This window comes from Camelina sativa, chromosome 20, assembly GCF_000633955.1.
Source record: "Camelina sativa cultivar DH55 chromosome 20, Cs, whole genome shotgun sequence".
Classification (NCBI taxonomy): domain Eukaryota; kingdom Viridiplantae; phylum Streptophyta; class Magnoliopsida; order Brassicales; family Brassicaceae; genus Camelina; species Camelina sativa.
The window spans coordinates 5,998,476-6,025,967 of record NC_025704.1 but is presented as its reverse complement, the minus strand read 5'-3'; the positions used below and the strand labels follow the sequence as shown (position 1 = coordinate 6,025,967).

Sequence of the window (27,492 nt, the reverse complement as noted above, 5' to 3'; positions counted from 1 at the left end):
CCAAATTAGTATGCCTAATAAAAAAAAAAAGTATCGTCATAGGAAAAAAATCTTTTACATGGCTGAAACCGCAAGCACGATCATCTCGAGACAGCAACATAAAACTTATCAACTAAAAAACAAAGATAATAAATCACTCCAATATCTCTACTACACTCCTAAAAACCATGAAATATGAATAGAAATCTAAATGAGCCAATCACAAGGCAGCAAAGTCCATCTCATTGTGTCCTAAGCGGATATACATCCAACCAAACTCGACCTCACAAGTAGAGTCCCCCTCTTGTGTCCACGTGTCCTTCCCTCCCACCACTTACCTTCAAAACCATCGCTGCTTTTTTAGTTCCCTTCTTCCGAAGCGTTGCTTTTGGAACAGAAGAACTCAAAGTGTGTAAGACACAAACCAAACTAAACCAGAAGAGATAGAGAGATCTCTTCTCTCAATTCTCTCAATTCTCAATCTCTTCTCTTTGGTTACAACTCTGTAGAAAAATCTATCTAGCAGCCAAAAAAAAATGGCTTCGCTTGTGTATTCGCCATTCACTCTATCCACTTCTAAAGCAGAGCATCTCTCTTCGCTCTCTAACAGTACCAAACATTCTTTCCTCCGCAAGAAACAGAGATCAGCCAAACCAGCCAAGTCCTTCTTCAAGGTGAAATCCGCGGTTTCTGGAAACGGTCTCTTTACACAGACGAACCAGGAGGTCCGCCGTATAGTTCCGATCAAGAGAGACAACGTTCCCACGGTGAAAATCGTCTACGTCGTCCTCGAGGCTCAGTACCAGTCATCTCTCACTGAGGCAGTCCAAACCCTCAACAAGACATCGAGATTCGCATCCTACGAAGTCGTTGGGTACTTGGTTGAGGAGCTTCGAGACAAGAACACTTACAACAGCTTCTGCGAAGACCTTAAAGACGCCAACATCTTCATCGGTTCTCTGATCTTCGTCGAGGAATTGGCGCTTAAGGTTAAAGATGCTGTCGAGAAGGAGAGAGACAGGATGGACGCAGTTCTTGTCTTCCCTTCCATGCCTGAGGTAATGAGACTGAACAAACTCGGATCTTTCAGTATGTCTCAATTAGGTCAGTCAAAGTCTCCTTTTTTCCAACTCTTCAAGAGAAAGAAACAAGGCTCTGCTGGTTTTGCCGATAGTATGTTGAAGCTTGTTAGGACATTGCCTAAGGTTTTGAAGTACTTGCCTAGTGACAAGGCTCAAGATGCTCGTCTCTACATCTTGAGTTTACAGTTCTGGCTTGGAGGGTCTCCTGATAATCTTCAGAATTTTGTTAAGATGATTTCTGGATCTTATGTCCCGGCTTTGAAAGGTGTCAAGATCGAGTATTCTGATCCGGTTCTGTTCTTGGACACTGGAATCTGGCATCCACTTGCTCCAACCATGTACGACGATGTGAAGGAGTACTGGAACTGGTATGACACTAGAAGGGACACCAATGACTCACTCAAGAAGAAAGATGCAACGGTTGTTGGTTTGGTCTTGCAGAGGAGTCACATTGTGACCGGTGATGATAGTCACTATGTGGCTGTTATCATGGAGCTTGAGGCTAGAGGCGCTAAGGTTGTTCCTATTTTCGCAGGAGGGTTGGATTTCTCTGGCCCTGTTGAGAAATATTTCGTTGATCCGGCGACAAAACTGCCCATCATTAACTCTGCTGTCTCCTTGACCGGCTTTGCTCTAGTTGGTGGACCTGCAAGGCAGGATCATCCGAGGGCTATCGAAGCCCTAAAGAAGCTTGATGTCCCTTACCTTGTGGCTGTACCACTTGTGTTCCAGACGACTGAGGAATGGCTAAACAGCACACTTGGTCTGCATCCCATCCAGGTGGCACTGCAGGTTGCCCTCCCTGAGCTTGATGGAGCCATGGAGCCAATCGTTTTCGCTGGTCGTGACCCTAGAACAGGTTAGTCCACTTATGACCATATTTCATATTTCAGAATTGGCATTATAATTGTGGGAATGTTTTCTTATGGAAGAGGTTTAACAATTGCTGCAGGGAAATCACATGCTCTCCACAAGAGAGTTGAGCAACTCTGCATCAGGGCGATTCGTTGGGGTGAGCTCAAAAGAAAAACTAAGGTATTGTATTATACTACTCACCCTTAATAAAATCACACTCCTTGATGACTTTCTCGACAACCGTGTAATGTATGTTCTCATGAATCAACTCTGGCTTCATTGCAGACTGAGAAGAAGCTGGCGATCACTGTTTTCAGTTTCCCACCTGATAAAGGAAATGTAGGGACTGCAGCTTACCTCAACGTCTTTGCTTCCATCTACTCAGTCTTGAAAGACCTCAAGAGAGATGGCTACAATGTTGAGGGACTTCCTGAGAATGCAGAGACGCTTATCGAAGAAATCATTCATGACAAGGAGGCTCAGTTCAGCAGTCCTAATCTCAACGTAGCTTACAAAATGGGAGTCCGCGAGTACCAAGAGCTCACTCCTTATGCCAATGCATTGGAAGAAAACTGGGGGAAACCTCCAGGGAACTTGAACTCAGACGGAGAGAATCTCCTGGTGTTTGGCAAAGAGTACGGTAACGTTTTCATTGGCGTCCAACCGACGTTTGGATATGAAGGTGATCCCATGAGGCTGCTTTTCTCCAAATCAGCCAGTCCTCATCATGGTTTTGCTGCTTACTACTCTTATGTAGAGAAGATCTTCAAAGCTGATGCAGTTCTTCATTTTGGAACACACGGTTCCCTCGAGTTTATGCCCGGGAAGCAAGTGGGAATGAGCGATGCTTGTTTCCCAGACAGTCTTATCGGTAACATTCCCAATGTGTATTACTATGCAGCCAACAACCCCTCTGAAGCTACCATCGCAAAGAGGAGAAGTTACGCCAACACCATCAGTTATTTGACTCCTCCAGCTGAGAATGCTGGTCTATACAAAGGACTGAAGCAGTTGAGTGAGCTCATATCATCGTACCAGTCTCTGAAGGACACAGGGAGAGGTCCACAGATTGTCAGTTCCATCATCAGCACTGCTAAGCAATGCAATCTTGACAAGGATGTGGATCTTCCAGATGAAATGGCGGAGTTGTCAACTAAAGAGAGAGATTCTGTGGTTGGGAAAGTGTATTCCAAGATTATGGAGATTGAATCAAGGCTTTTGCCTTGCGGGCTTCACGTCATTGGAGAGCCTCCATCTGCCATGGAAGCTGTGGCCACATTGGTCAACATTGCTGCTCTAGATCGCCCGGAAGATGACATTTCATCTCTTCCTTCTATATTAGCTGAGTGTGTTGGGAGGGAGATAGAGGATGTTTACAGAGGAAGTGACAAGGGTATCTTGAGTGATGTAGAGCTTCTCAAGCAGATCACTGATGCCTCGCGTGGTGCAGTTTCCGCCTTTGTGGAAAAAACGACAAACAGCAAAGGACAGGTGGTGGATGTGTCTGACAAGCTAACCTCTCTTCTTGGGTTTGGAATCAATGAGCCATGGGTTGAGTATTTGTCCAACACAAAGTTTTACCGGGCCAATAGAGACAAGCTCAGAGGAGTGTTTGCTTTCCTTGGAGAGTGCCTAAAGTTGGTGGTCATGGACAACGAACTCGGGAGTCTAATGCAAGCTTTGGAAGGCAAGTATGTTGAGCCAGGCCCTGGAGGTGATCCTATTAGAAACCCTAAGGTCTTACCAACCGGTAAAAACATCCATGCCTTAGATCCTCAGGCTATTCCTACAACTGCAGCAATGGCAAGTGCCAAGATTGTGGTAGACAGGTTGGTAGAGAGACAGAAGCTAGAAAACGATGGGAAATATCCAGAGACCATTGCGCTTGTTCTCTGGGGAACTGACAACATTAAGACATATGGGGAGTCTCTCGGGCAGGTTCTCTGGATGGTCGGTGTGAGACCAATTGCTGATACTTTTGGAAGAGTGAACCGGGTCGAGCCTGTGAGCTTAGAAGAGCTAGGAAGGCCTAGGATCGATGTTGTTGTTAACTGCTCTGGTGTCTTCCGTGATCTCTTTATCAACCAGGTAAATAGAGCAAAGCATTCACTCTTCTTTCATTTAGATTCTTGTTGGTTAGTAGTCTCTCATGGTGCTTCTTTCTTGAATGGTTTCAACAGATGAACCTTCTTGACCGTGCAATCAAGATGGTGGCTGAGCTTGATGAGCCACTAGAACAAAACTTTGTGAGGAAGCACGCTTTGGAACAAGCAGAGACGCTTGGCATTGATATTAGAGAGGCAGCTACACGAGTTTTCTCAAACGCTTCAGGGTCTTACTCATCCAACATCAATCTTGCTGTTGAGAACTCTTCATGGAACGATGAGAAACAGCTTCAGGACATGTATCTGAGCCGTAAATCGTTTGCGTTTGATAGTGATGCTCCTGGAGCAGGAATGGCTGAGAAGAAGCAGGTCTTTGAGATGGCTCTTAGCACTGCAGAAGTCACGTTCCAGAACTTGGATTCTTCCGAGATTTCCTTGACTGATGTGAGCCACTACTTTGACTCTGACCCAACTAACCTGGTTCAGAGTTTGAGGAAGGACAAGAAGAAACCGAGCGCTTACATTGCTGACACAACAACTGCAAACGCTCAGGTGAGTGAAGTTTTCCCTGTATTCTTCATGCATTTACTGTCTATGGACTATAGTTTGGTTGGATATCGAACACATTCCTTACGGTACATTTTGAATATGGCACAGGTGAGGACATTGTCTGAGACAGTGAGGCTGGACGCAAGAACAAAGCTGTTGAATCCAAAGTGGTATGAAGGAATGATGTCAAGTGGATACGAAGGAGTTCGGGAGATAGAGAAGAGACTGACCAACACCGTGGGATGGAGTGCAACGTCCGGTCAAGTAGACAACTGGGTCTACGAGGAGGCCAACACAACTTTCATCAAAGACGAGGAGATGCTTAACCGTCTCATGAACACTAATCCCAATTCCTTTAGGAAAATGCTTCAGACTTTCTTGGAGGCCAATGGTCGTGGCTACTGGGATACTTCGGAAGAAAACATTGAGAAGCTCAAGGACTTGTACTCGCAGGTGGAAGACAAGATTGAAGGGATCGATAGATAAATAATGGGAAGCCCATCTTCTTGTAAATGAACTCAAAACTTTTATATCTTTTTTTTTTGTGTATTATTTTCTACACCAACGACATCATCTCTCTGTGAATAAGAGAATGTTTTGTTTTGGCTGACATTTTCTGACTCTATATATGAATGTTGTGGAGTTCCTTCTTTCATCTCCTTTCTCATATTATATGGAACAAATAGCACTTTTCTTCATATTTTCCCTTATATGAAAAGCTTTTATATCTTCTTGAGTATCATATAGGCTCATTACATTTTGTGAACATTACTCTCGATACACATCTTCCTTAATTAAATTGGAAGGTTAAAAAAATTATGGGCAATGGATTTACTAAGCAAAGAAGAAGGGGAGGAGGTCACTGACTACACCGACAGTGGTACCAAATTAGTTACAAGAGACAATAATAAGTTCCTAGTCCTTGCTTTACTCGCAAGAAATTAATAGTAGCCATGAGTATGGGGATGGAGATCACACAGGTACAGTCACAATGACATGAGAAAATAAATTGTTTGATAGGAGGGCTGTGTATGTAAAGTTGTAAACCATATATATATATATATATATATATATACTATTAATGAATTGAAAACAATAATACAAGATTAACGAGTAGACAGAAAACAAAATAAGATGGACAAATGAAATTACTAAACCTGAGATGCAGTAAATGTTAGGTTTATTAGTATGATATTATCCATTTTGGGACCAAGATATGGTAAAGCCTACACTTATTTGTTATTAGGTTATTTCCCAAAATGCATCATATTAATAGTAGTAAAGTTGGACTTGACTTATATATTAAAAGCTTCATTTCTAAACTTTCTATGTGCGACTTTGGTTTATATCCCAACAATACTCCCCCTCAAACCAAGCACCACAAACCTTATGTCTTCCCCTCAGGGAAATCTTGTCACCATTGACTCGGTACTCCTTATTCGCGAGGTATTTGAGGTATCTTTCTTATTGTGTCACATTGAAGGGCTTCTCTCACACCGATCATTAGGCTCTGATACCAATTGTTAGATTTTTTAAGCCCAAACCAAGTCTCTTATTAGTATGATATTGTCTGTTTTGGGCCCAAGTGGCCAAGCCTGTACGGATATTTTTATTGGGTTCCGTCCTCAAAGGCCGCGTACTAATTGAAGTCGTACTTGACTTATATACTAGAAACTTCTTTTCTAATCTTGCGATGTGTGACGTTGGTGTGTATCCCAACAATAGTAAAAAAAGGTATGGAGATTACATATAAAGAAAAATTAGAGAATATACAGTTGGTTCATGTCTCTTAATAAAATTATGAAGATTATAATGTGTGACCAGAAATATATTTCTCCATATTTCATTAGATTCCTTTTATTAAACACTCTCTTTTGATCTCCTCTATATATCAATTCATCAGTCATCACACTTATCAACCCAATAAACTCATTTCCGCATAGCCAAGAATACTATCAATGGCTTCCTCATCCTCTTCCTCACCCTCAGTGTCCGTGACGCGAGAGGAGTTCAATGCTTTCCACAAGTCTGACAGAACACTTTTCACCCGTCTTGTCATAGGTCTAAGGCGAGACATTAGGCAGTCTCTTCAAGTCATGAGCTTTCTCCTCTCTCTCGAGAAAAGTGGTCTCCTCATGCACCTAATCGTGAATCTTGTCTCTTTACCGGACTATTTCACCAACTCCGTGGCTGACGAAGTCATGATGTGTCTGAGTTGCTTGTCCTACAACACTTTCTCATCGTTTGTGGCCAGCACCGGGATGAACATCAACTCCTCTACCATACCTTTGATCACGCGAATGTCTGGAGGGTACTTAACTCTCCAAGTCATCCACCAGAACCGCGAAAACATTCTCCCTGCGATGAAGAAGCATTTAACCAGCGTCTGTTACCCAGCTTTTGAGGATATATGCGTGCGAGCTGAGATGAACAACCAGGAGATTGCAGAGAAGGAAAAGGCGATAGAGATGATGAAGCAGTTGAGTATCAACAGGGCTGTTCATAGGGCTGAATCAAGCAGACGGTTCTTAAGTGAGCAACAAGAAACAGCAAGAACAAGCAATGTTGGTGCAATAATCTCTGAGGATGAGCAATCTAGGGAAGACGTAAGGACTGTCTTCCTCACATTTTCTAGAGGATACCCAATTACTGAAGCAGAAGTGCATGCCTATTTCACCAGGTACGTACTGAATCCATATTATATAGATATATAGTTGATAGTGCTATAGATATTTGAGCTATGCATTTATATAGATATATAGTTGATAGTGCTTAAATGGTATAGTGTATATGTGTTTGGTGTGTTGAAGGACATTTGGGGAGATAATAGAAGCGATAATCATGCCAGCAGGAGAAGGGAATGAGCAGGCGCTGTATGCAAAGATGGTGTTACATTCTGCCGCCATGATACCGGAGATTGCAAGCGATGCGGTAACCAGGACCAAATACATCATTAATGGAAAACATGTTTGGGCTCGAAAATACATCCCTAGAGCCTCCATGATGACCGCTAATAATGGTGCCCCATCCAATGGAGTGTCTCCCTAGTTTTTCTTATATCATAATGCATGCTTCTTGTTTGATCTTGAGGACCAGTTGTGTGTGTACCTTTATCATTTCCTTGGAACTTTATTTCGTATTCGATATTATGTTGTATTGGTGACTTCTCACAAGTCGAAACTATTTGCATGGTCTCTTTATTTCGTCGTCACCTTTCATTTTCTCTACATTTTTCTTCTTTTTGTTTATGCAAGAACTCGTTATTTTACTTTAAAAAACACATTTCTCTATATCTTTTGTTTTTTATTTCAAAGATTTTTTTTAATATGTTCAGAACCAATGAAACACTAAAATATCATTTGAAAAAGAAACTTCTTGGCTTCTTGCGTCTGAGATAAATTATTGTTAACTATTTGTCTTATGCACACACACTTTACTTCCTAGTAGTCTTTAGTTGAATACTTTAATTGATATAACAACAGAACTGAAATTAAAGCGAGAAAAGAGACTTGCAACTGTGACAAAAATGATTTTCTATGCATAAAGAACTCAGTCTGGTTGGACTGGAGACAAGAAAAAAGAAGTCTGGTTGGACTGGCGAGAAGCAATAAAGAAGCAACGCAGAGGGAGATCGGTGGAGTCTGGAACAAACTTAATCCTAACTCCTAAACTCATTTATTGTTTATGAGCTATGTTATCACTTTACATCGTGAAGAAGAGTTGTAACTTCTAACCATAATAAAGAATATGAATATGAATATGCTTAAGACATGGCAGAAGACAATCACAAGGATGTGTGAGCCAAGTTATACATAGAAATCGCGATCTCTGCACTAATCAGTATAATGATTAGCCACTCCAGGAAAGTTGATTTCCTGTTCTGAAGTATTTCTTGAAGGAAACGAATGTTGTGCTGCAAATTTCGCATAAACCAAATCACCAATAAGTACTATTTTCGACACAAAATGACTAAGATCGATCATGAGAAAGAGATAGTGTAAGATGATAATAATACCTCTACAAACTTCAGCTTATAATCAAGGTTTCCAAATCTCTGTGTCAGTTCAAATTCATCTCTGAGATACTCCCATATCTGACCATATTTCGCATCCTTCCAAGCTATATCTGACCTGAAATTTCCCCAAAACTAAAGTCAGTCACAACTATCCACAAAACTAGTCAAGACAGCCATCCATTCTCGACTTCTTTACCTCTCAAACAGACCAAGCTTCAGAATCACATCAGCCAGATTAGAATTAGCCCTTCCAACCAACTGGAACAACTTTTTCCTAGTCATTGTAAACGTTCCTGTTTTCTCCAACCGACGGTTTATGTCAGTAAATTCTGCTACTATACCATCAACCTAACAAAAACAGATTACGCTCACCCACGGTTATTTCTTTTTCATTCTTCACAATCCAAAATATGTGTATGGATTTGATATGGTTACCTGCCCTTCGTAGTAATCGAGAGCAATACTAAGCCCCAGAACACTGCCTATGGTTCTGATCCCATCAATATTCAAGAACTGCAACATGATAACATCCAGTCCTCCCTCCATCCATTTGTTCAGATTAGGATCCTCTCTTACTTCATACTCTGCAGTTTTACAGAAACCAAAGATATGAAAATAAGCACCACAACAGAGGTTTCGAACAGCACACAGCAAACAAACAAACAAAAAAAAGCGCAAACTGACCATCTTTTCTCATTTCAGGAAGCAAACCATAAGCATGCCTCTCCACCACTTTAAGATACTCATCAACCTCGTGTTCCCGTACATTAAATAACACAATCGATCCATACTGATACACTACCATGTAAATACACTCACTCCCACTTATACATCCAGCATTAGTACCCTGCAAAAATCACATCTCAATCCATAGACCAATCAACATTTCACAATGAAAAAATCTACTATTATCCAGCTTCATAAAACTGAGTAAGAGTTAAGATTCTTCAACTTACAGTTGGATCAGAATGATTGCCGAACTTAAGAACAGCATAGTTAGTCATACGCGAGGTAGGTGGGATGAAGTTCTGTTTGTTATGCTCAATTAAGCTTCTCAAATCAACACTGAAAAAAATTACATCCACCAAGTAGTTCCAATCATCACTTCAAAAACTTTCTAAACACACGCATTGGCAAATACATAATCACACTTCTCTAAGCTTCGATCGTTAACCAACATATACAAAGGGTTCAACTATGAAATCCACTCATCATTAATCAATGGAGGACTAGATTATCATATTCCTAATCCGATCCTGATTCCACACCATGACATAAACAGCATCTACTTCTAAGGGAGAAAAAGTAATACCTAGTGGAGAAGAAATAAGCTCGTACAGGAATAGAAAGGTGCACCTCTATGCCTCCACGATTCTCATCATCAACCACCGTTAGATTCTCAGTCTGCTGCTGCTGTGGCTGTGTCTGCGGCTGAACCAAAGCGACGGAGGCAGTCGTCGACGAAGACGAAGAGATAGCCCTCGCAGTGAAGTGATAACCGAGGTTTCGTATCGCTCCAATCCCGTAAACCGGAGAATTGGAGATCGGTAGGACATTGGAGAAACATCGAGAGGGAGCATCGGAAAACGACCGCAAAGAGAAGTGCAACGGAAGGGAAAGCGACGGAGGTTTCTGCTTACAGGTAAAGATCGAGAAGAGAATTGAACGGACGGGAGGAGCTATGGTTTTGACGTAGACGTCAATGGAGCGCATCATTTTGGTTTACACCGTTGTAAGACGGCGAAGGAGATGAATTGATTGATGAACAAGCCGGCGTCGACTGGAAAGAAATTGCAGAATTTGTACTTTTGAGTACAAGGTAAATGCGTGCCGTTAGATTATTTTATGGACTAACAACTTGTTGTTTTGTGAAGGCAAACGACAGCAAGTTTAAATAAAAACGGCAATTGAGAATTTTCCGGTAACCTAGTTTTGGGCCTTACTTATGTCTATAGTTTATTTGGCTTATTTGGCCCATGTATTGGAGCTTTTTAGCAATGCTTTTTAGTTGTGCGCATTTTGTGCTGAAGAAATCTAAGAGGGTTTATTAGTTTTATTATTTTAATGAATTTGGAAATCTAAACAAAAAATTATGTATTATTGGTTTTATGATTTACAAATATTTGTTAAAATCCTTTGTTATTTAATTTAATGATTTACAAATATTTGTTAAAATCCTTTGTTATTTATTTAATGATTTGTTTTTGGATTTCAAAATCCACATTATGTTTTAAGAGAGGTTATTGGTTCTATGATTTTAATGGATTTGGAAATCTAAACAAAATCATGTGTTATTTAATCATTGATTTTAAAATACTTATCAAAATTATGTGTTATTAATTATATGATTTGTAAATACTTGTTAAAATTCAATGTTATTCATTTAATGATTTGTATTTAGATTTCAAAATCCACATTATGTTTTAAATGAATTTGAATGGATTTGAAAGTGTGAAATAGAAGGATTCAAATCCAAGAATAAAAAATGTTATTTTAAAATCCATGTGTTTTGATTTTTAAAATTTATAATTCTATATGGATTTAGAAATCACCTCTCCAATAACAGTCCTTAAGATTTTCACTTTTCAATAAGATTAGTATGCATTATCCATTACAATTATTCAAACCCTAATAAATGATTCTCATAAAGATCCTATGGTTTAAGATTTGAAAACATTTGTTTTTGTATTCGTCCTTTTAACTACGGACCGTACGCGTGCCAGCAACATGGCCGTTGTGATGATTAAAAACAATTTTTATTTTTATTTTCTTTTGTAACGGGTGATTTATTTTATTATCTCGACATGGTTAATTTTTACTGTTTCAAAATTATTTCAATCTTTTAGTTTTTTTCTTTTTTTATATATAGAATGTTGTATATTCCCCTTTATAATAAAACGGAAGTACACAACATTGCTTTGTAGACTATATAATTTTAATAAGTTGGTTACAAATAGGTTATAAATTAATTGGTTACAGGTTAAATAGTGGGTGCAACCTTAATTTATTTTTGGAAGATTTTATTACTAGAGCACGTTGTTTCCGAAAATCTTAAAGAGAATATTATAAAGAATCATTTGATATCATCTAACTTACCATATTAATTTCTTTTATTAAATTATTCATCAAATAAAATCCTTTTATATCTAACTTAACATATTCATTTGTTAATTATCATTATACTTCACCTCTCATTTTTATATATGAGTCTATTTTGTGAAAAAAATAATTTATCATATTATTTATTATAATTAAAAAATAGTTTTATTTCCGGATATACCATAAGTTGAATTTTTAAAAACAAATATAAATTGTTCAATCTATAAAATATTCAAGTTTTACTAATATTATTCTTTAAAAAACAATATCTATTGAATTAAAAAATTATTGAGTAACGGATCAAATTTGAATATTTAAATTCAATTTCATATTTTTAAAGTTGAATTTTATAATGTTATATAATATAATAAACTTTAAATAATTTATTTTTCAATATTTTAAAAATATTGAAACTTGATATAAAAGTTAGAAACTATAAACACTCTAAATTGATTTGTTATAACAATGTCAATAATATGTCACTATAATATGAAAAATTTTCAAGAAACCAAGTATATTTAAACAAAAAGTATAACAATATATTAAATTACTCATAATATAATAACTCGCTTTTTAAAAACCAAATTTACAAAATTTTGTCTTATAATGACATTCAAGTCATGATGAAGAATATACATTGTTGAAATAACTTCACATACATAAAATTTTAATTGAAAATATAAAATATACAAAATTTTGTATAAAATAAAATTTTAACCAGTGTTATAGCACGGATACTTATCTAGAATCATTAACAATTAAAAATTTACAAAATAGGTTTTTTTTTTCAAGCCATCATATTTAGCATATGATTTTATTGCATAATGTTTTATCCAAAAAAACTTTTAAAAACAATCACTTAAATTATATTTTATATAAAAATTACAATATAAATAAAAAGAATTTTAACTCATGCTCTAGCACACGGTATTAATCTAGAAAAGTTAAAACAATAACTAGTATGCTGAACTCAATATAACGTAACATTATTAATTATATTATTATCATTATTGTTCTGATGAAATTAATTAACTTTCTAATAATAAGAGACCTAAAGTGGCCAAACATAACCGAAATTTTTGCATAGCCGAGCTGGTCAAGACCCCTATACAGACCAACATTATCTTCAAATCTCGGTATACTCCGGTTGAGCCCTAACCTCTTCTCAAAAAGTTGCAAAATTGGTTATCTCAGTAGACTTGTATGTCCACAACCACCAAGTGTTTTGGACTTTTGGTGGTTTAAAAATCGTCTCTCTTCACAAACCGGCCCTGGAAAAATATACAAACACCAATGACTGATGATTAAAACCAACAATTCCACGCATAAACCGGTTCTAGTTCTTAATCAACAAGACAACACAAATACGGCCACTCTTCAAAGTCCACGCACAATTGCCTAGTCCCTCAATATCATTGTACTTTATTATTATATTAGCAATGTTTGCTTTATTAATATTACACACGGACTAACGACTCTATATCGGCCACTCTTTCTTTTGCTATCCAACAAATGCTCAGGACTTTGAAGTCCATTTCTTGTTTTTAGATAAAGGGTCTAGTCTAACAGTTCCAAACACAATTAGTTATCTAGTTAATCTTCAAAGTAGAACACAGTACTGTATTTGTAGTGTTTTTGTTCTTCTGTTAAACTTACTTCGAAAATTACATATGCAAACACAATTACACCAATATAAAAAAGAGATGCAAGACAACATGGTTGTGGGTTGGAACTTTTTTGCTAAAATATCATCTTCATTCAGTTTCGACCGTGACACAATGAAAGGGACAAAAAAGTCAGCAAAATTAACAAATTAACTATAATAAACGCATCAAACAAGATCAACAAAACATATGTAAGAGGTTGGAATGCCTAAAATCGTCTTAAATCATGAGAAGGATCGAAGAATATACTGCACATTGACTCAAAGAACACTAATTACAGTAACAACAAAGAACCCTAATTTCCCAATTCCCAATTCATATAATCCTAATATTAATCAGATCTAAACAACCATAATTAATCAAGATAAAATCATACCAGGAGAAGCATAGAACATAGTTTCACCAAAATCACCCATTCCCAATTCGTTTGTCTTTGATTTCGCCATCACCATCTCGTGAGCAAGAGAGAAAGAAATAGAAAAATAAACAAAGTCGGGGAAGAAAAAGACCCAATAAAAAAAAACATCATGTATAAAATTAAAACCAATCAGAGACCGCCACGTAGCGTCTCTTAACATCTCCAAAAACTCTCTTTTGAGAGACGATTCTACACTTTTATTATGTTTTTGATTTATTTTTCAACCCTTTTCTATCAGAGACCATGGTTCAGAGACCCCGATGGAGATGCCCTTATGGTTTAAGAGTGTCTCCAAATAGTCCTACGACTTTGAAAGAGTCCAAAACATGTAAATTCAATAACAAAAAGGAACCACAGTGCCTAATTAAAGAGTAAAAATTATGTAATATCGTTATTAGTTATTGCTCTCTCTTCTCTATCAGTTCTTGGTTTCAGGAACCATTAGATCGTCACCTCCTTTGCCGCATGGTGAAGTCTTAGTCTTAGACCTCAATCCGAATATCTTTGAGAAGAAGTTGCGTCCTTCTTTTGTCTTGCCGAGCTTGTCAAGATCTTGCTTCATGCTCATGCACTCTTTTTCAAGCTCGTAAACGCGCTCTCTCATCCCGTGGATCACCATATTTGCGTTCCCGTTCTTGTTTCCTTCTAACGCCCCGCTTGAGTCATTGTTATCTTCCGAGCCGAATAACCATCCTGCTATAGATGTCCGAAGCCGCATCTGTTCAAAGAACAATACTTGTACTATGACACGCAATGGTAGACGCTCGTTTTGTGCTGCGTGTGTGCATGCCTCCAGTGACAGTTTCTGGCAGTTCATCAGCAGACATAGTTGCTCCCTCTCTGACTCTGTCAGCCATGGATGAGCCTGTATAGCTCCATAGTTAGATACATGCATAATTTTAAAGATTACTTTGCTACTTTATATTATACTTGGGAAGCAACTCATAGTTAATAACTTTGGAGCTCAAAACATAACAAAGCTATATAGACTGTTTACGTTACCTTAATGTATATATCGATTGCGCGGTAGATACCGTCATCCATTGGCCTCACATCTTCCGGGATTAGAGCACCAAGAGCTTGAAATTTGGATAGCTTCAAGTTCTCATCTGATGCGACCTCTGCTAAGTAGCCGTCTATCAGACTAGCAACCTTTGTGATGGACTTAAGAGGATAAGATTCTCCCATAACCTGGTTCTCCTCGACGATGCTCGAATCCAACATCAACATAAAGTGATCAAGAATCCGCTGGACAGAGTCGATATCATAGAGTGTCTCAGCAGAGTATCCCATGTTTGGTATTAGCAGATCCTCTAGAGCAGCTTTGTCTAACTGCTCACCAATTTTCTTCTCCAGAATATCTTGAGTGACATGACTCGCGTGCAGAACCATGGATGTCCTAAGAAGCCTGAGCAAGAATTTGGTAGATGTAACGCATTTATCGTTAGGGAGTAGTTCCACGATTTCCTCAAGGAGACTTCTTTGATCTTCATGTGAGTAGTACATGTCATCTCCATAATTAGTACCTTCCTCTGAAGAAGAGCCAGTCTTCCTAGAACAGCCGAGTAAAGGGAGATTCCGTTTGGCGTAATGCGTGACAGATGCTGCTATAGTATCCGCTTTTACGCCTCTGGACTCAACTGTTTTGATGAACCTTTTGTACATTGGAAGACCGAGGTATGATGAAACATCGTTGATCCACCAGTTCTGGCTCGTGGACTTTGTTTGTATTCCGTTCCAGAACGTAGTAGTGGTCGTAGTAGTGGTGGTTCCTTCTGGTAGCGAGATTGGCCAGTTGAAAAAACTGGTGTTGTCCTCTGCACAAGCCTTCATGGCTAAAGAACCAATGCACCTAGAGACAATGTGAAGTTCTTCAGCAAGAGGTAACACTTTAGGTTGTTCACATGATTTCTCCAAGGCTTTGATAGAATCATCCCAGTTTACGAAAACGTGATCGTTGAGGAAACTCTCGGTGAGATAGATGAGATTAGCATCCCCATAGTTTTCACTCATTTGGAGATACTCTGCTGCACATCTGAGACTGACAACGTTTTCAGGTGTGACCTCAATTCTGACACCGTAACAGAACTTGGCCACAAGCAAGAACGTGTCTGGTCCACCGGGAATGTCATGAAGCTGAGCAACAGAGGTTGTCTCAGATGCTTTGCCGAACAGAGCTTCTAGATATCCACTTCTTGACAACAACGGAAACTGATGATAAAAAACACATGCCAAAGTGTGATCATATATTCAGATGAGTGAGAAATTCAAAAGAAAAAATATAGTGTTCACATATATATAATATACCTTATGGAGATGGAAGCTTTGTTCCTCGACTTGGATCATTACATCGGGTTTAAGACCAGTCGAGCAAAGCCTGATCAGATTACAAAACAGAAATGAGACATTTAGTTTTTGGTATTGAATGAGATTTTAAAACCATCGAAGAAGAAGAGGACTACTAACCATGTGTGACCACTTAGATGAAAGACTTCAGATTTAGAACCCAGTTTCAAGGAAGCCATCTTCTTTCTTCAGTTCAGTCTTTGGTATTTCCGCAAATACAAAAGAGTGTTGCAGAATGGTTGGTTATAAATCATGGAAACCTCAATAACATATTTGATGATGGAAACTTTTTTTTTTTAATAATTTGGTTTATTGTAATATCTCGGAGAAGTAGGAGGAAGGGACCGAGTCTGAAGGAGAGATAGATACAGACGAAGCTTGTAAACCCAGTTGTTGTTAGGCTGTTACAACTTTACACTAAAATGTTGCAGCTTTCGTTTTCCCTATAATTTCTGTAACGCCTTCTCTCTGACTCTCTGATTCATTCATTCCTCTCTGTAACTTATGATTTCTGGTAAAAAATCTGGGCTCCGTTTGGTAAATTCATCAATATTTAGATTTCAATATTCCACAGTAATAAATGCAGAAGATATTTGACTGGTCAATTTAGTTGCTCTCTTTAAATGTGTGTGTTAGTATTAGTCAAAAACTGTCCATTACGTAGATAACTCGTAATAAGGCCCATTATATAAGAGAGACCCATCGCAAGCAAATAAGAGACCCATCGCAAGCAAACGAATACATTTTTCATTGACCTAGTGGTACTTTACATGAACTGAAAACCTAGGCAATTTTTTTAATCCGGTTTATAGTAATTTTTTGTTGCAAATATTAAAAAACTTTTTTTAATAATCTAATAAATAGTATGCATTATTTACAGCTTCGACATTGATTCTTCTTAATTAGCCGAAACAAAAATAAAAAGGGATTTTGAGACAACCACCACAACTAGCCTAACCACAACTGTTTTAGCTAGGCAGTATAACTTGATGAGAGAACCACTGAAAATTTTAAAGAGAGACTTTTAATTGTCCATGAAATTCAGAGAAAATGAGAAATAGACTTATTACAAATATTAAAATCTATTTTTATATAAAAATACACTTATATTTATACATATTCCAAGCGTTTTTATATGTTTTCGTTTGTATAATATCAACATTCATTTTTTGTGTGTAGTAAAAAAAAAAGAAAGAAAAAAAGGGTTGAGTCAAAGTGTATCTTATTATATAAAGGGCAAAGTAAGCGGCTGCAGAGGGTTGTGTTTGTGTTGTGTCTTTGCGTGGCCCTTGTCAAGTTTCGCATCTCTCTCTCTCTCTCTCTTATTGCTTCTCTCATCCCTATATTTTTCTTAGCTAATAACTCTGTACTTTTTTTTTTGGTTTCTTGACTGGAAACTTTGCATCATCATCAGACTTCTCTCTTCATCACTCTTCCGTCTTTTGATAGATTCTTCTCTTTCTTCCTTAAATCTGTGTAATTCTTCTGTCTTTAAATTTACAATTTATAAACTGTCGGTGGATTTGCTTAGTTTCAATTCTTTTGATTTACTCTTTCCTCTAGTCAGTTTGATTTTTTTAGGTCAGTGTTTCCATCGGAATATATTATTGCATCGATCTTTGTTTTTGCGTACTTGGATTCAATACTTTTTTTGGATGGTTTAATCTAAAGATTTTTCTCCACTAAATGATTTAGTTTTATAGTTCTAATCGTTGACTTCATTTTTTTCTTTCGCATACAGTTTTGTTGGTTGTTCTTTTGTCCATTCTAGGGAGGGTCTTGAGTTGTGTCTGGATTCACTTGCCTAGTTGCGTCTATTAGGGTTTATCTAGAGATACTTTGTGAGATTTTTGATCTGAGTTCTACTTTTTGCCTTTCTTTTTTTTTTTTTTAATTATAGATGAATGACCCTTAATGTTGACATTTGATCTTTGTAGGTGTGTTAGGTGAAGTTAGCTTGAAAAAGGTAGTACAAGTGAAGAAGTTTCGGATATTTATTACCACTCTCTCCACCCCGAACTATGTCTGGAAACCAAGAGGTTTTTATTCCAACTACAATATACTAGTACTACTTATAATGCTTTCTCCGACATTATCAGAAACTCCCATATTGATTGATGTTTTTCCTCTGTTTCGTTTCAGCCTCGGATCAGACCACCTACTTGGAGTTGCAGTGATGTTCCAATTAAGAAGAGGAAGTACTTAGTGCAGCCCGCTATGGAAGAAGCTGCTGATACTACTACTACTATTAGTGGTGCTTTGGATTCATCTCTTGCTGATCAAAATCAGATAATGATTGGTGGTTCATCCAAGACAAATATTGGAGAACCAGCATCTTCGTTACAACAATCTGTTTCTGTTGGAATTGCTGGTAATGCGAAGAGCATTGGCAACATAGTTTTTGACCAAAGTAGAGTGAAAGTTGAGAGGCCAAATTCTCCAATTCGTTCCAGTCCTTTGGCAGGCTTTGATATCCCTTCCAACAGTTCTAACATTCTTGGCAGTTCGCTCCATTGTTCTCTCGGAACGCTTCCTGTTGTTACCTCAGATCAAACTGGGATTAAAGTAGGAAAAACTGTTCTTACGACTCATGACAATGTCATGGAGACAGGTGACAAGGAAACTCTTAGAGGAGAGTGTCAAACAGAATCATCTTCTGGTGCTAATACTGTTTCCTTACGGCTAGGTTGTAATACTAAAAACAGTTCTCTGTATAGGGAGAATGAAGAGGCTACAGCACTGAATTTGTCATTAAGCAAGGGAGTAGTTTCTGCCCTTCATAACACAGATTCTATTTCTGTTTGTACCACCAAGTCTGGCAATCAAAGTGGTGTGAGCAGATCAAACTGGGATTTGAATACTACCATGGATGCTTGGGAAGAGTCTCTAGATCGCTCGAATAGAGTTAAGACAACTGCTGCATTCTTAAACAGTAACAGAAGCCTTCATGACATAGAGACATCAAGTTGTCGTGATACGACTGTTATTGCAAAGCCGGTTTCTGATAAACAGAAGGAAATTGTAGGGTTTAGATCTCCTGTGAAGACTTTAATGAAGTTTGATCATCAGGTTAATCCCACATGTTCACTTAGTCTAGGCCTCAGTTCATACCCTCCTCTTGAAAAATTACCTTCTGTATCAGCTACCACATCAGAGGCAAGAGCTGCTTGTACAAGTTTAGTCAGACCAACAATGACTGCTGGAAATGTGAACTCGGTAAACCTTAGGACCGTGAAGTCAGAATTTATTGAAGAGAGTCTTAGGCAGGACACTAAGAGCGCTCAAGTTTGCCCAATCGGGTTATCTAATAAAGGAGTGAAACAGGAGATTGTTGGTAGACTCGGTCAAGGAAATAGTCCCTCATCTGTCATTTTGAAGCCAGTGGTTCCTATATCAGTTAAGGCTGAGCCAAAAACCTTCACCCAATCGGAAGTTTTTAATAGGAAAGATGGAACGTTAAATCATTCCTATATACCAATAATGCAATCATGTGAGGTCCCTGATTTACCTACAAGTTCTACGCCATATCAGAAGGATAAATATATACCTTGTTCTAATAGTATCAGCAATGAACCAATGTCCTTGAATGGAATGGCAATAATTCCATGCGTTCAGAGTTATCCTGACTGTACACTAAAAGAAAATTCAGGGCAGAACAGCAGTGCAGCTAATGGTAAGTTATGCGAAGTGCTGAAACATGGTGTAGTTCACACGACCAGTTCAAGTTCTGGTCATGGAGATCATAACCTCAATGCTTCAGGTGTAAATGTTACATCATTGACTGAAGAGAAATTTCTAGATGATTGCAAGACCTGTATATCTAAAGAACTCCCTCGTAATTCTCGTGGAACTGATGAACATTCTGATGAAGAAAAGATTATTTCATCTGGTAAAAAGCTAGAGGAACAGTTATACAGTTATGGGTTTGAATCAGATTGTGGTCATGATCTATCTAGAGTAGTAGAGAAGCAAGTTGGGAAAAGGAATTTGTACGATGACAGGGAGGTCCAAGGACCAGCTGCCTTTTTCAGGGAAGGTAATGAGATTTCACATGCCGAGTGTGGTGGTTCTGAGACTGAACAAAGGAACATTAATGTTCCATACCATGGCGGCTTTCAAAATTCTAGCCATGTGGAAGAGAAAGAGACTCAACCTGCAGTTCTTGGTAATACAGGTAATAAACATATTAAAGGATGCTCTACCTCATCATCTATAAATAAATTTAAGAAATATGCTGCTGATGAGTCATGTTTGAAATTAGTTGAAATGGCAAGCACTGAAGTTCATACTAAGAGACATACTCCAGAACTTCAAAGTAGAGTATTTGATGGATCAGGTGAAAACGAAGGTCGGATAGTTCAGGATGGTGAAGGAATGTCTGGTCTCTCTACAGTGTCAGGCGGGATTGAAAACCCTGAAATAGTAGATAACAGCAGTCCAGTTTCATACAAGGCAGAATTATCTACTGTTGACAACGATCTTCCTGCAGAGTGCAGTGATGGTAGCCAGAGTCGGATTATAAACTTAGCTCAGGTTTCTAATAAATCTCCAAATAAGGCACTAGATGCTTCAGGCAGCTTTGCGCCACTCCGAATGGAAAGAGTTCGATTTCCTAATTTCCCACTTGAACAGCGGAAATATCTTATGAGAGGGAGGTGATATTTCAGAGACCCTTTTTTCTAATCTCCATACTTTGTCTCATTCCCTATTGAGATCTTTGTGTATTTAAACTTTCCATTATTGTTTATTTTGCTAGTGATGAATCCTACAAATTCTCGCGTGAGAGGTACCATGGCAAATTTATGAGAAGCCCAAGGTTAAATTTCATGCCTGACAGAAGGAGATTACCTGATAACACAGAAAGCAATCTGCATGACCAGGACACAAAAAGTAAAGTCATGTCTATGTTTTTCTATAGAAGAACAAAGCTCATTGTTTCTAGAACTCAATATGACTCTCATCTTGTGAATGCAGATTTTGAGTTTGATAATCATGGAAACACTCGTCGGGGTGGTGGCTTTAGGGGTAGTTTTCAGAGAGGAAGACGGTCTGCGAATGATGAAGTAGGACCTTATTCTCACTCCTTTCCTAGAAGGACCCAAAACTTTTCATATAATAGAGGACCAACAAATAAAGAGGATGCATCTGCATATCACGGATTTAGTAGAGATGGTGAAAAATTGACAAGGGGATTACAATGCAACAACAACACAGAACCAATGTTTATGAATCCCCTACGTCCGTATCAAGGCCGGAATGGTTGTTTTGCTCGAGGACAAACAAAGTTTTCAAATAACCCCAAACGAGATTTTCCTGGATTTCGTTCACGGTCTCCAGTTAGATCAAGAGAACGATCAGATGGTCCATCCTCGTCTTTCAGGAACAGATCACAGGAAGACTTCAGTGGGCATAATACAGACTTTTCTCATAGGAGATCACCCTCAGGTTATAAAATGGAGAGGATGAGCTCGCCTGACCATTCTGGTTATTCAAGGGAAAGGGTTGTGAGAAGACACAATTCTCCACCTTTCTCACATAGACCATCAAATGCTGGAAGAGGCCGTGGTTATGCAAGGGGCCGAGGTTATGTAAGGGGTCGAGGTTATGGAAGAGATGGCAACTCATTTAGGAAACCATCTGATCGTGTTGCATATAGAAACCATGGAAACTTGAATCCTCGAGAAAGGGTCGACTACAGTGATGATTTCTTTGAAGGTCAGATTCATTCTGAAAGATTTGGTGTTGATGTTAATGCTGAGAGAAGACGATTTGGTTATAGACATGATAGTACCAGCTCATTTAGACCATCTTTTAATAATGATGGTTGTGCACCTAGTAATATAGAGAATGACATTGATGCTGTGAGGTTCGGACAGGACCCTCGTATTAAAAGTGAAGAACAAGGGAGTTTGATGGAAACTGATGGTGAAAATAAGAACTCAGCTGAGAATGCATCTGAAAGAATTAAGAATATAGAAGAGGAGGAAACTACAAAGCAGAGTAAAATTTGGCAACGGGATGAGCTCGGTGGTGATGGTTTTTAGAATAAAGGTTAGTATTCAATTTACTTGAACCTTCTAAGACCAGGAAGATATAAGTGATAGTGACTCAGGTATCAAACGGAAGTTTTGTGATTTTGCCACTGCCGTGACCAGTTAATGGCTGATGATTGTTGAGATTCCAATAAATGTTGCAAAGGACACTCTGCTCTATCGTCCTTAAAAGTTTCAAAATTGGCAATTGCTTGGCTGTGTATATATAGTACTTCTGTTGTGGTATGATCTTAGATTTCGTTGCCTTTCTTGCTGTGATTCAGATTTCGGCCTCTCCTCTGCACTTTATCACTGTCCATGTTGAAGTTGCAATGGGTATACAACCTAAGGAAGATGGTGTAAATACACATGGGAATTTTTCAGGCTTCTCCACACTCAGTAATCCTTAGCCGGCTTAAGTAGAACGTACTTGTCCAACACATATGAGCGGAGGAATGATTAGGATGTTAGAAGAGACACTCTCCCTTTGTTATATAGGGCTCCGACTTTTCACCCGTACAAATATTCAGGCAGGAGAGACCTGCAGGTTTTGGACTCTTCGCTGAAGCAGTAGAGTGTTCTACTCGAAGTTGGACTTGCTAGAACCATAACAACCCCAATGCTGTGTATGGTTGAGCTATAAGTGTTATTGGTTTAGAACATTCACTTTCATCTGCGAAGAACCAGATGATGGATTCCTACAACATGCCTTTATTGCCCAAGATGATTAATACACTGTACACATCTTGGTGGAATTTGAAATGGTAGCTACACCAAGCTTGCTTGAAGTGCTGAACAGCCACTTATCAGTTGATATAGACAAAAGGAATGTGAGAAATATGGGCTAGTAAGTTCAATAATATTGTTTCACGCAGTAGTGATATTTCTCACCTATCAAGTTGAAGCATGTACAGTTGGTTGAATTGGATTACTGGCCATGGAAAAGAGCAAACTTGAAACGGCCAAAGGTAAACAACCTATTTGAACCCAATGGTCTGTTTGATGGTTCCTTATCTTTTTCCTCATTCCAAGTGAGTTTGGATTTCGAAGTTGCATCTCAACATCCCTTTGGACAAATCCAGGGAAGGGAATCTGTGATTGATCTTGTTGCTTTTCCAGGAAAGGTTCATGGCACGGAGTTTCACCAGGTTTAATCAGTAGATGTTGCTAATGAGGGGTTGAAGTGTTTGGAACTGGAAGAGGAATCCATAATTTTTGATTGGGGAATGTGTGTGGGTGTTAACTTTAGTTCATGAATCTAAGTTTTATAGAGGCTGATGTTGTAAGAGTGATGACGCTATAGCAATCAGACCATCAACATACAAGTCATATGATGTTTTACAGAAAATGTAAAAGGTGCCTTTGTACTGAGTATTGTGAATACAAAAGAGCCATTTTTTAGGTTGTGAAATTTGCGTGCTCATCAAACCAAACATGCCAAGTATTCTGTACACGTCTCATCCGCAAGGTAAAAAATTTCCAAGTGTACTCAACTTTGGGAATACATGGTAGCAACAAAAAAGTGCAATTTGCAGCTACATGCATCTCATGGTTATTTTGCAGATTATCAATCAATCAGTCTTTTCAGAAATTTCCAATTACTAATTCAAACAAATATCAAGTAGTTGAGCTCATTCAACAATTTATCAACCACATAAATATAAGTATACAGCAAAGAATTAAAAGAAAGATACAGAATACAAACAAAGGTTAACCAAACTTTAAAACCAAAGATCAAACTGAGATTTTTTTTTACCTCCTCTTGTTCTTGCTTCCCAAAAGCAGAGAAAAGTAGAACAAGATACGAAAGAAGAAGCCCCAAGCGACCGTAACCCACAAGCAGTTCCATTTGGTGAGATCCGTAACGCCTTGCTGCTGCAAAATGTCATATCCTGTGGTCAAGCAAGTGGAGCTTGTGATCCTCATCCCAAGTGATTTGCTCATCGTTGCTAGAAGCCTAACTTTCATCCCCCGAGGCACAGCGACGAGAGGTGTGTTGTCGAATATCTGAACTCCTCTAACGAAACACTTTGTAGGGTCACCAAATTCGTTTAGGAGCACAGCTTCGTAAGGGTACTTGACTAATGAGATGTAATGGAACCAGATCCAGTAGCCAGGGATTCGATCTCGGTTGATGAAGAATCCACTGAACAGCAAGAAATAGGCCAATATAGCTACCACAATAGTGTAACCGAGCATTACATGTGGAACAACGCCAGACAAGAAGGTGACGAATGAGCTACCTGCCCAGAAAGAGGCTAAGATGACAAGGAAGTAGAAGAGGAAACCCATGAGACCTCCATCTAACCCCACTCCCCAAAACGTGATTGCTGCGAAAGCAAGCGAAAGGATGATCAAGGAAGGAAGGGCGACAAGAGAGTGAGAAAGCACATAGGAGGATCTTCTGTAAGCGTTGTAAGCTGTTTCTCTCATGAAAATGAAACGTTCTTGGAGGAAAACGGGAAGAGCATCTGCGCAGGTGTAGAACGTTGTGGACATTGCAAAGGCAAAGCATCCGAGACGTTCTTGGACTCCTTTAGGGGAATTATCAAGCTGCCAAAACATGGTAGCTAATATGAAACCAGTGACTAGGACAGCTCCTAGTCGTATCCCAAACAGTTCAGGCTGTCTGCGAGAGTTAGTCATGGAACGTTTTGCTAAAACCGCGAGTTCGACCCAAAACGGGTTTGCGAATGTTGGAATGGTGGAAACAGGGTTTGAGCCAGAGCCAGGGGTGGTTGTGTTCGCTCCAGAGACGAGCTTTCCTTTGGAGATGCTTGCGCTGATGGCTTCTTTCAAAGACAGACCAGTCTGAGTTCTTGGCTCTGCTTTCCTCTGTCTGAAACCTTTGTTGAACTCAACTAAACTTCTTGTTCCACCAGCTGATCCTTCCAGCTCACGGATCAAATCCAAAGCGAACTCAGTACGGTTCTCGTGTTCTGGAATCGGGTGGCCAAACTCCGCGAAAAACCTAGGTAGCATCGCAGGGGAACCACTGAACACGGTTTGACCACGGGACAAGAAAAGAAGACGATCAAGCAATCGAAGAAGACGGTAACTAGGTTGATGAAGAGTCATGATCACCATGCTTCCACTCTGAGCGATTCTTTTGAGAACCTTGATCACACTAAGAGCACTCGTCGAGTCCAAACCAGAGGTTGGTTCATCGAGAAAAAGCAGAATCGGATCATGGATGATATCAATCCCGATTGAAACTCTCCGTCTCTCTCCACCAGAGATCCCACGGTGACCTTCATCTCCGATCACTGTATTAGCAGCATTTCTGAGTCCTAACTGATCAATCAAAGCTTGAACGCGGAGACTCTTCTTGGATTTGGAAAGGCTTCGAGGGAGACGAAACTCGGCTGCGAACATTAAGGTTTCTTCAACTGTAAGCATAGGGAAGAGAAGATCGTCTTGCATCACGTAAGCTGAGATAGCTTTTTGCATTTTCGAGTTGAGGACTTCTCCGTTTAGAGTAACGTTTCCTTTTAAGCTTCCTTTAGCGATACGGTTAGCTAACGCATCGATCAGTGTTGATTTGCCTGAGCCACTTGCTCCCATCACAGCTACTATCTCTCCGTCTCTAGCTTCACCGGAGATTCCGTTGAGGAGCGTCTTCGTCTTGGAAGAGAAGAGACCCTCCGAGGAAGGAGCTCCGGGATCCGAACTGCGTCTCCACGTGAACTTCCGGCGAACTTTGACGCTGTAAGTGAGATCGGTGAATGAGAGAACGAACGGTACGGATTGGTCTGGCGAGGTGAGATCAACATCGACGTGATGCTGGTCATGATGACCGCCACGACGCGTCGTGTTGTCGACGTTTTGCAAGAGCTGTGCGAACGTTGGAGAAGACGACGCGCCGCCTGAGACACCGTTATACTCCGGCGAGAAGAACGGTGACGTCATGTTGTCGTCTGCTGCGACCACACGAGACATTCTTTTTGGGTTTCTTGTGATTGTCAATGTGATGAAGCGGGAAAATATCTAACGGCGTTAAAACTACCGTTGTTAGCTTAGAAGGGGAAGAGAAGAGGAAACATGAGTTATAACCAACGTTTTAATTTCTATTTCTATTTATAGATACAATTTCTCAATGTGGTTGGGCTGTGTTAACATGTCTTTGCTTTTTTTCTTCTAAGGATTAGTTTGATGAAAAAAAACAAAAAGTATGAGAAGAGTCAAAGTCACAAATGCTGATGCTTAATGTAGATGAACCTCCAAACCTAAACACAAGCAAGTAAAAAGTGTAAAACACAACAAAAAAAAAAAAGCCACATGTCCGTTTCTGTTTCTTTAAAATGTTTTCGTATAGCATTCAAATATATATTTTTCGGCCACGCTTGCCTAATTTAGGCCACCGTTCCCCCACCCACCTTTATTTTATACTCAACAAAATCAAGTTACAATGTGAATAAGGTTGAAACAATGTATATCTCGTAAGATAATCATAGTATTATATAAACTTACTAATTAGGTGTGACTTTTTTTTAGGTTTATAGGTTAAAAAAAAAAAAAACATTAAACGCCATCTTTCTTTGCCTTCTTCAAGACTATAACACTAGCTTATTGTCACAATTAAGAAAGATCATCAATTCACTACTTGGGTAAGAAACTCCTTTAACCTATATAGCTGGTCGCAACCATTGTCATCCATGATCCAAAAGGATTCACAACTCTCCAACTATCCATCATTTACAACAACCCTTTCATTCTAGAAGAAACAAATGACATAAAACCAAATACCGAAGAAATAGAAAAAGGTACAAGCGTATGAACATATCCAACGGTTTTGCTATAGACAAACCCACCAATCCAACCGCATCATAACTCCCAATACCAATCCAACCCATATCTGAGACTGATTGACCAGTCAAGCTGAAAAATCACATTCCATCGCCGCCTGTAAGATAGCTGACGTGTCGAACTTGAAGTTTCTGAAACTGCTTTCAGGTACTATGTCCTGAGGATGGTCGACTTCAGGCCTTGTGTTGTGGCTTTCCATTGAGGCTGTCCTGAGTTCAGGCTTTGTACTGTGGCTCTCCATTGTTGTTGTTGTCTTGAGTTCAGGTTTTCTATTGTGGCTTTCTACTGTTGTTGTCTTGACTTCAGGTTTCCTATTGTGGCTTTCCACTGTTGCTGTCCCGTTCCCTCCAACAATAGTCCTTGCATTCCACACGCAGAGTGCTGTAAAAGCATATGAAGTCAGATCTCTGCCAAAAATTCCTCTCTTTTAATGAATGCTTGGTGAAAAAGACATCAAACCTTTAAGGGGCTTGTTAGGTCTTCGTGCTACAGGTGACGGATGTTTTATTATCCACGACTTCAACGACCTGCACAAGTTTGTA

General features: G+C 39.0%; 7 protein-coding genes and 1 long non-coding RNA gene across 17 annotated transcripts in view; 3 read left to right on the top strand and 5 right to left on the bottom strand.

The window, feature by feature from the left end:
* On the top strand, window positions 344-5,225 carry LOC104769581 (magnesium-chelatase subunit ChlH, chloroplastic). Its single transcript, XM_010493828.1, has 5 exons — window positions 344-1,920; window positions 2,014-2,096; window positions 2,202-4,004; window positions 4,097-4,573; window positions 4,679-5,225. Exons 1-5 carry the CDS (start codon window positions 516-518, stop codon window positions 5,054-5,056), a joined length of 4,146 nt encoding a protein of 1,381 aa, XP_010492130.1. The 5' UTR covers window positions 344-515; the 3' UTR covers window positions 5,057-5,225.
* Window positions 6,529-7,618, top strand: LOC104772243. Its single transcript, XM_010496879.1, has 2 exons — window positions 6,529-7,250; window positions 7,381-7,618. The coding sequence occupies exons 1-2, from the start codon at window positions 6,529-6,531 to the stop codon at window positions 7,616-7,618; spliced, it is 960 nt and encodes a 319-aa protein (XP_010495181.1).
* LOC104769580 lies at window positions 8,200-10,361 on the bottom strand. Its single transcript, XM_010493827.1, has 7 exons — window positions 9,898-10,361; window positions 9,542-9,650; window positions 9,270-9,432; window positions 9,021-9,169; window positions 8,782-8,933; window positions 8,586-8,700; window positions 8,200-8,483 (listed from the first exon to the last, which is right to left on the bottom strand). Exons 1-7 carry the CDS (start codon window positions 10,299-10,301, stop codon window positions 8,355-8,357), a joined length of 1,221 nt encoding a protein of 406 aa, XP_010492129.1. The 5' UTR covers window positions 10,302-10,361; the 3' UTR covers window positions 8,200-8,354.
* Window positions 12,650-13,834, bottom strand: LOC109131390. The gene is made up of 2 exons (XR_002037023.1): window positions 13,725-13,834; window positions 12,650-12,955 (listed from the first exon to the last, which is right to left on the bottom strand). It is a non-coding gene; the product is annotated as an uncharacterized LOC109131390 (long non-coding RNA).
* On the bottom strand, window positions 13,999-16,587 carry LOC104769579 (putative BTB/POZ domain-containing protein At5g13600). Its single transcript, XM_010493826.1, has 4 exons — window positions 16,233-16,587; window positions 16,074-16,143; window positions 14,769-15,977; window positions 13,999-14,631 (listed from the first exon to the last, which is right to left on the bottom strand). The coding sequence occupies exons 1-4, from the start codon at window positions 16,289-16,291 to the stop codon at window positions 14,185-14,187; spliced, it is 1,785 nt and encodes a 594-aa protein (XP_010492128.1). The 5' UTR covers window positions 16,292-16,587; the 3' UTR covers window positions 13,999-14,184.
* Window positions 17,384-23,545, top strand: LOC104769577. Of its 9 annotated transcripts, none has more exons than XR_764405.2 (6): window positions 17,385-17,588; window positions 18,050-18,151; window positions 18,255-20,767; window positions 20,869-21,002; window positions 21,087-23,112; window positions 23,264-23,545. XR_764405.2 is itself a non-coding variant. In XM_010493824.2 (6 exons), exons 2-6 carry the CDS (start codon window positions 18,134-18,136, stop codon window positions 22,154-22,156), a joined length of 3,573 nt encoding a protein of 1,190 aa, XP_010492126.1. In that variant the 5' UTR covers window positions 17,385-17,588; window positions 18,050-18,133; the 3' UTR covers window positions 22,157-23,513. The 9 variants fall into 9 exon arrangements, 8 of the variants coding, with proteins under 8 accessions (XP_010492122.1, XP_010492126.1, XP_010492125.1 ...); XM_010493824.2 differs by having other exon boundaries at window positions 18,255-20,286; window positions 20,449-20,767; window positions 21,087-23,513; XM_010493823.2 differs by having other exon boundaries at window positions 18,255-20,286; window positions 20,374-20,767; window positions 21,087-23,513.
* LOC104769576 (ABC transporter G family member 6) lies at window positions 23,709-26,210 on the bottom strand. Its single transcript, XM_010493817.2, has one exon. It carries the CDS (start codon window positions 26,081-26,083, stop codon window positions 23,897-23,899), a length of 2,187 nt encoding a protein of 728 aa, XP_010492119.1. The 5' UTR covers window positions 26,084-26,210; the 3' UTR covers window positions 23,709-23,896.
* The window catches only part of LOC104769575 (mRNA-decapping enzyme subunit 2), a 4,010-nt gene continuing 3,257 nt past the window's right edge, over window positions 26,740-27,492 (bottom strand). Inside the window, exons 7-8 of one of the 2 annotated variants that reach the window (XM_010493815.2) lie at window positions 27,410-27,477; window positions 26,740-27,331 (exon numbers count right to left, since the gene is read on the bottom strand). In XM_010493815.2, coding sequence (XP_010492117.1) covers window positions 27,018-27,331; window positions 27,410-27,477 — 382 coding nt within the window. In that variant the 3' untranslated portion in view covers window positions 26,740-27,017. The remainder of the gene's footprint in view (window positions 27,332-27,409; window positions 27,478-27,492) is intronic. The other variant, XM_010493816.2, reaches the window with a different exon arrangement.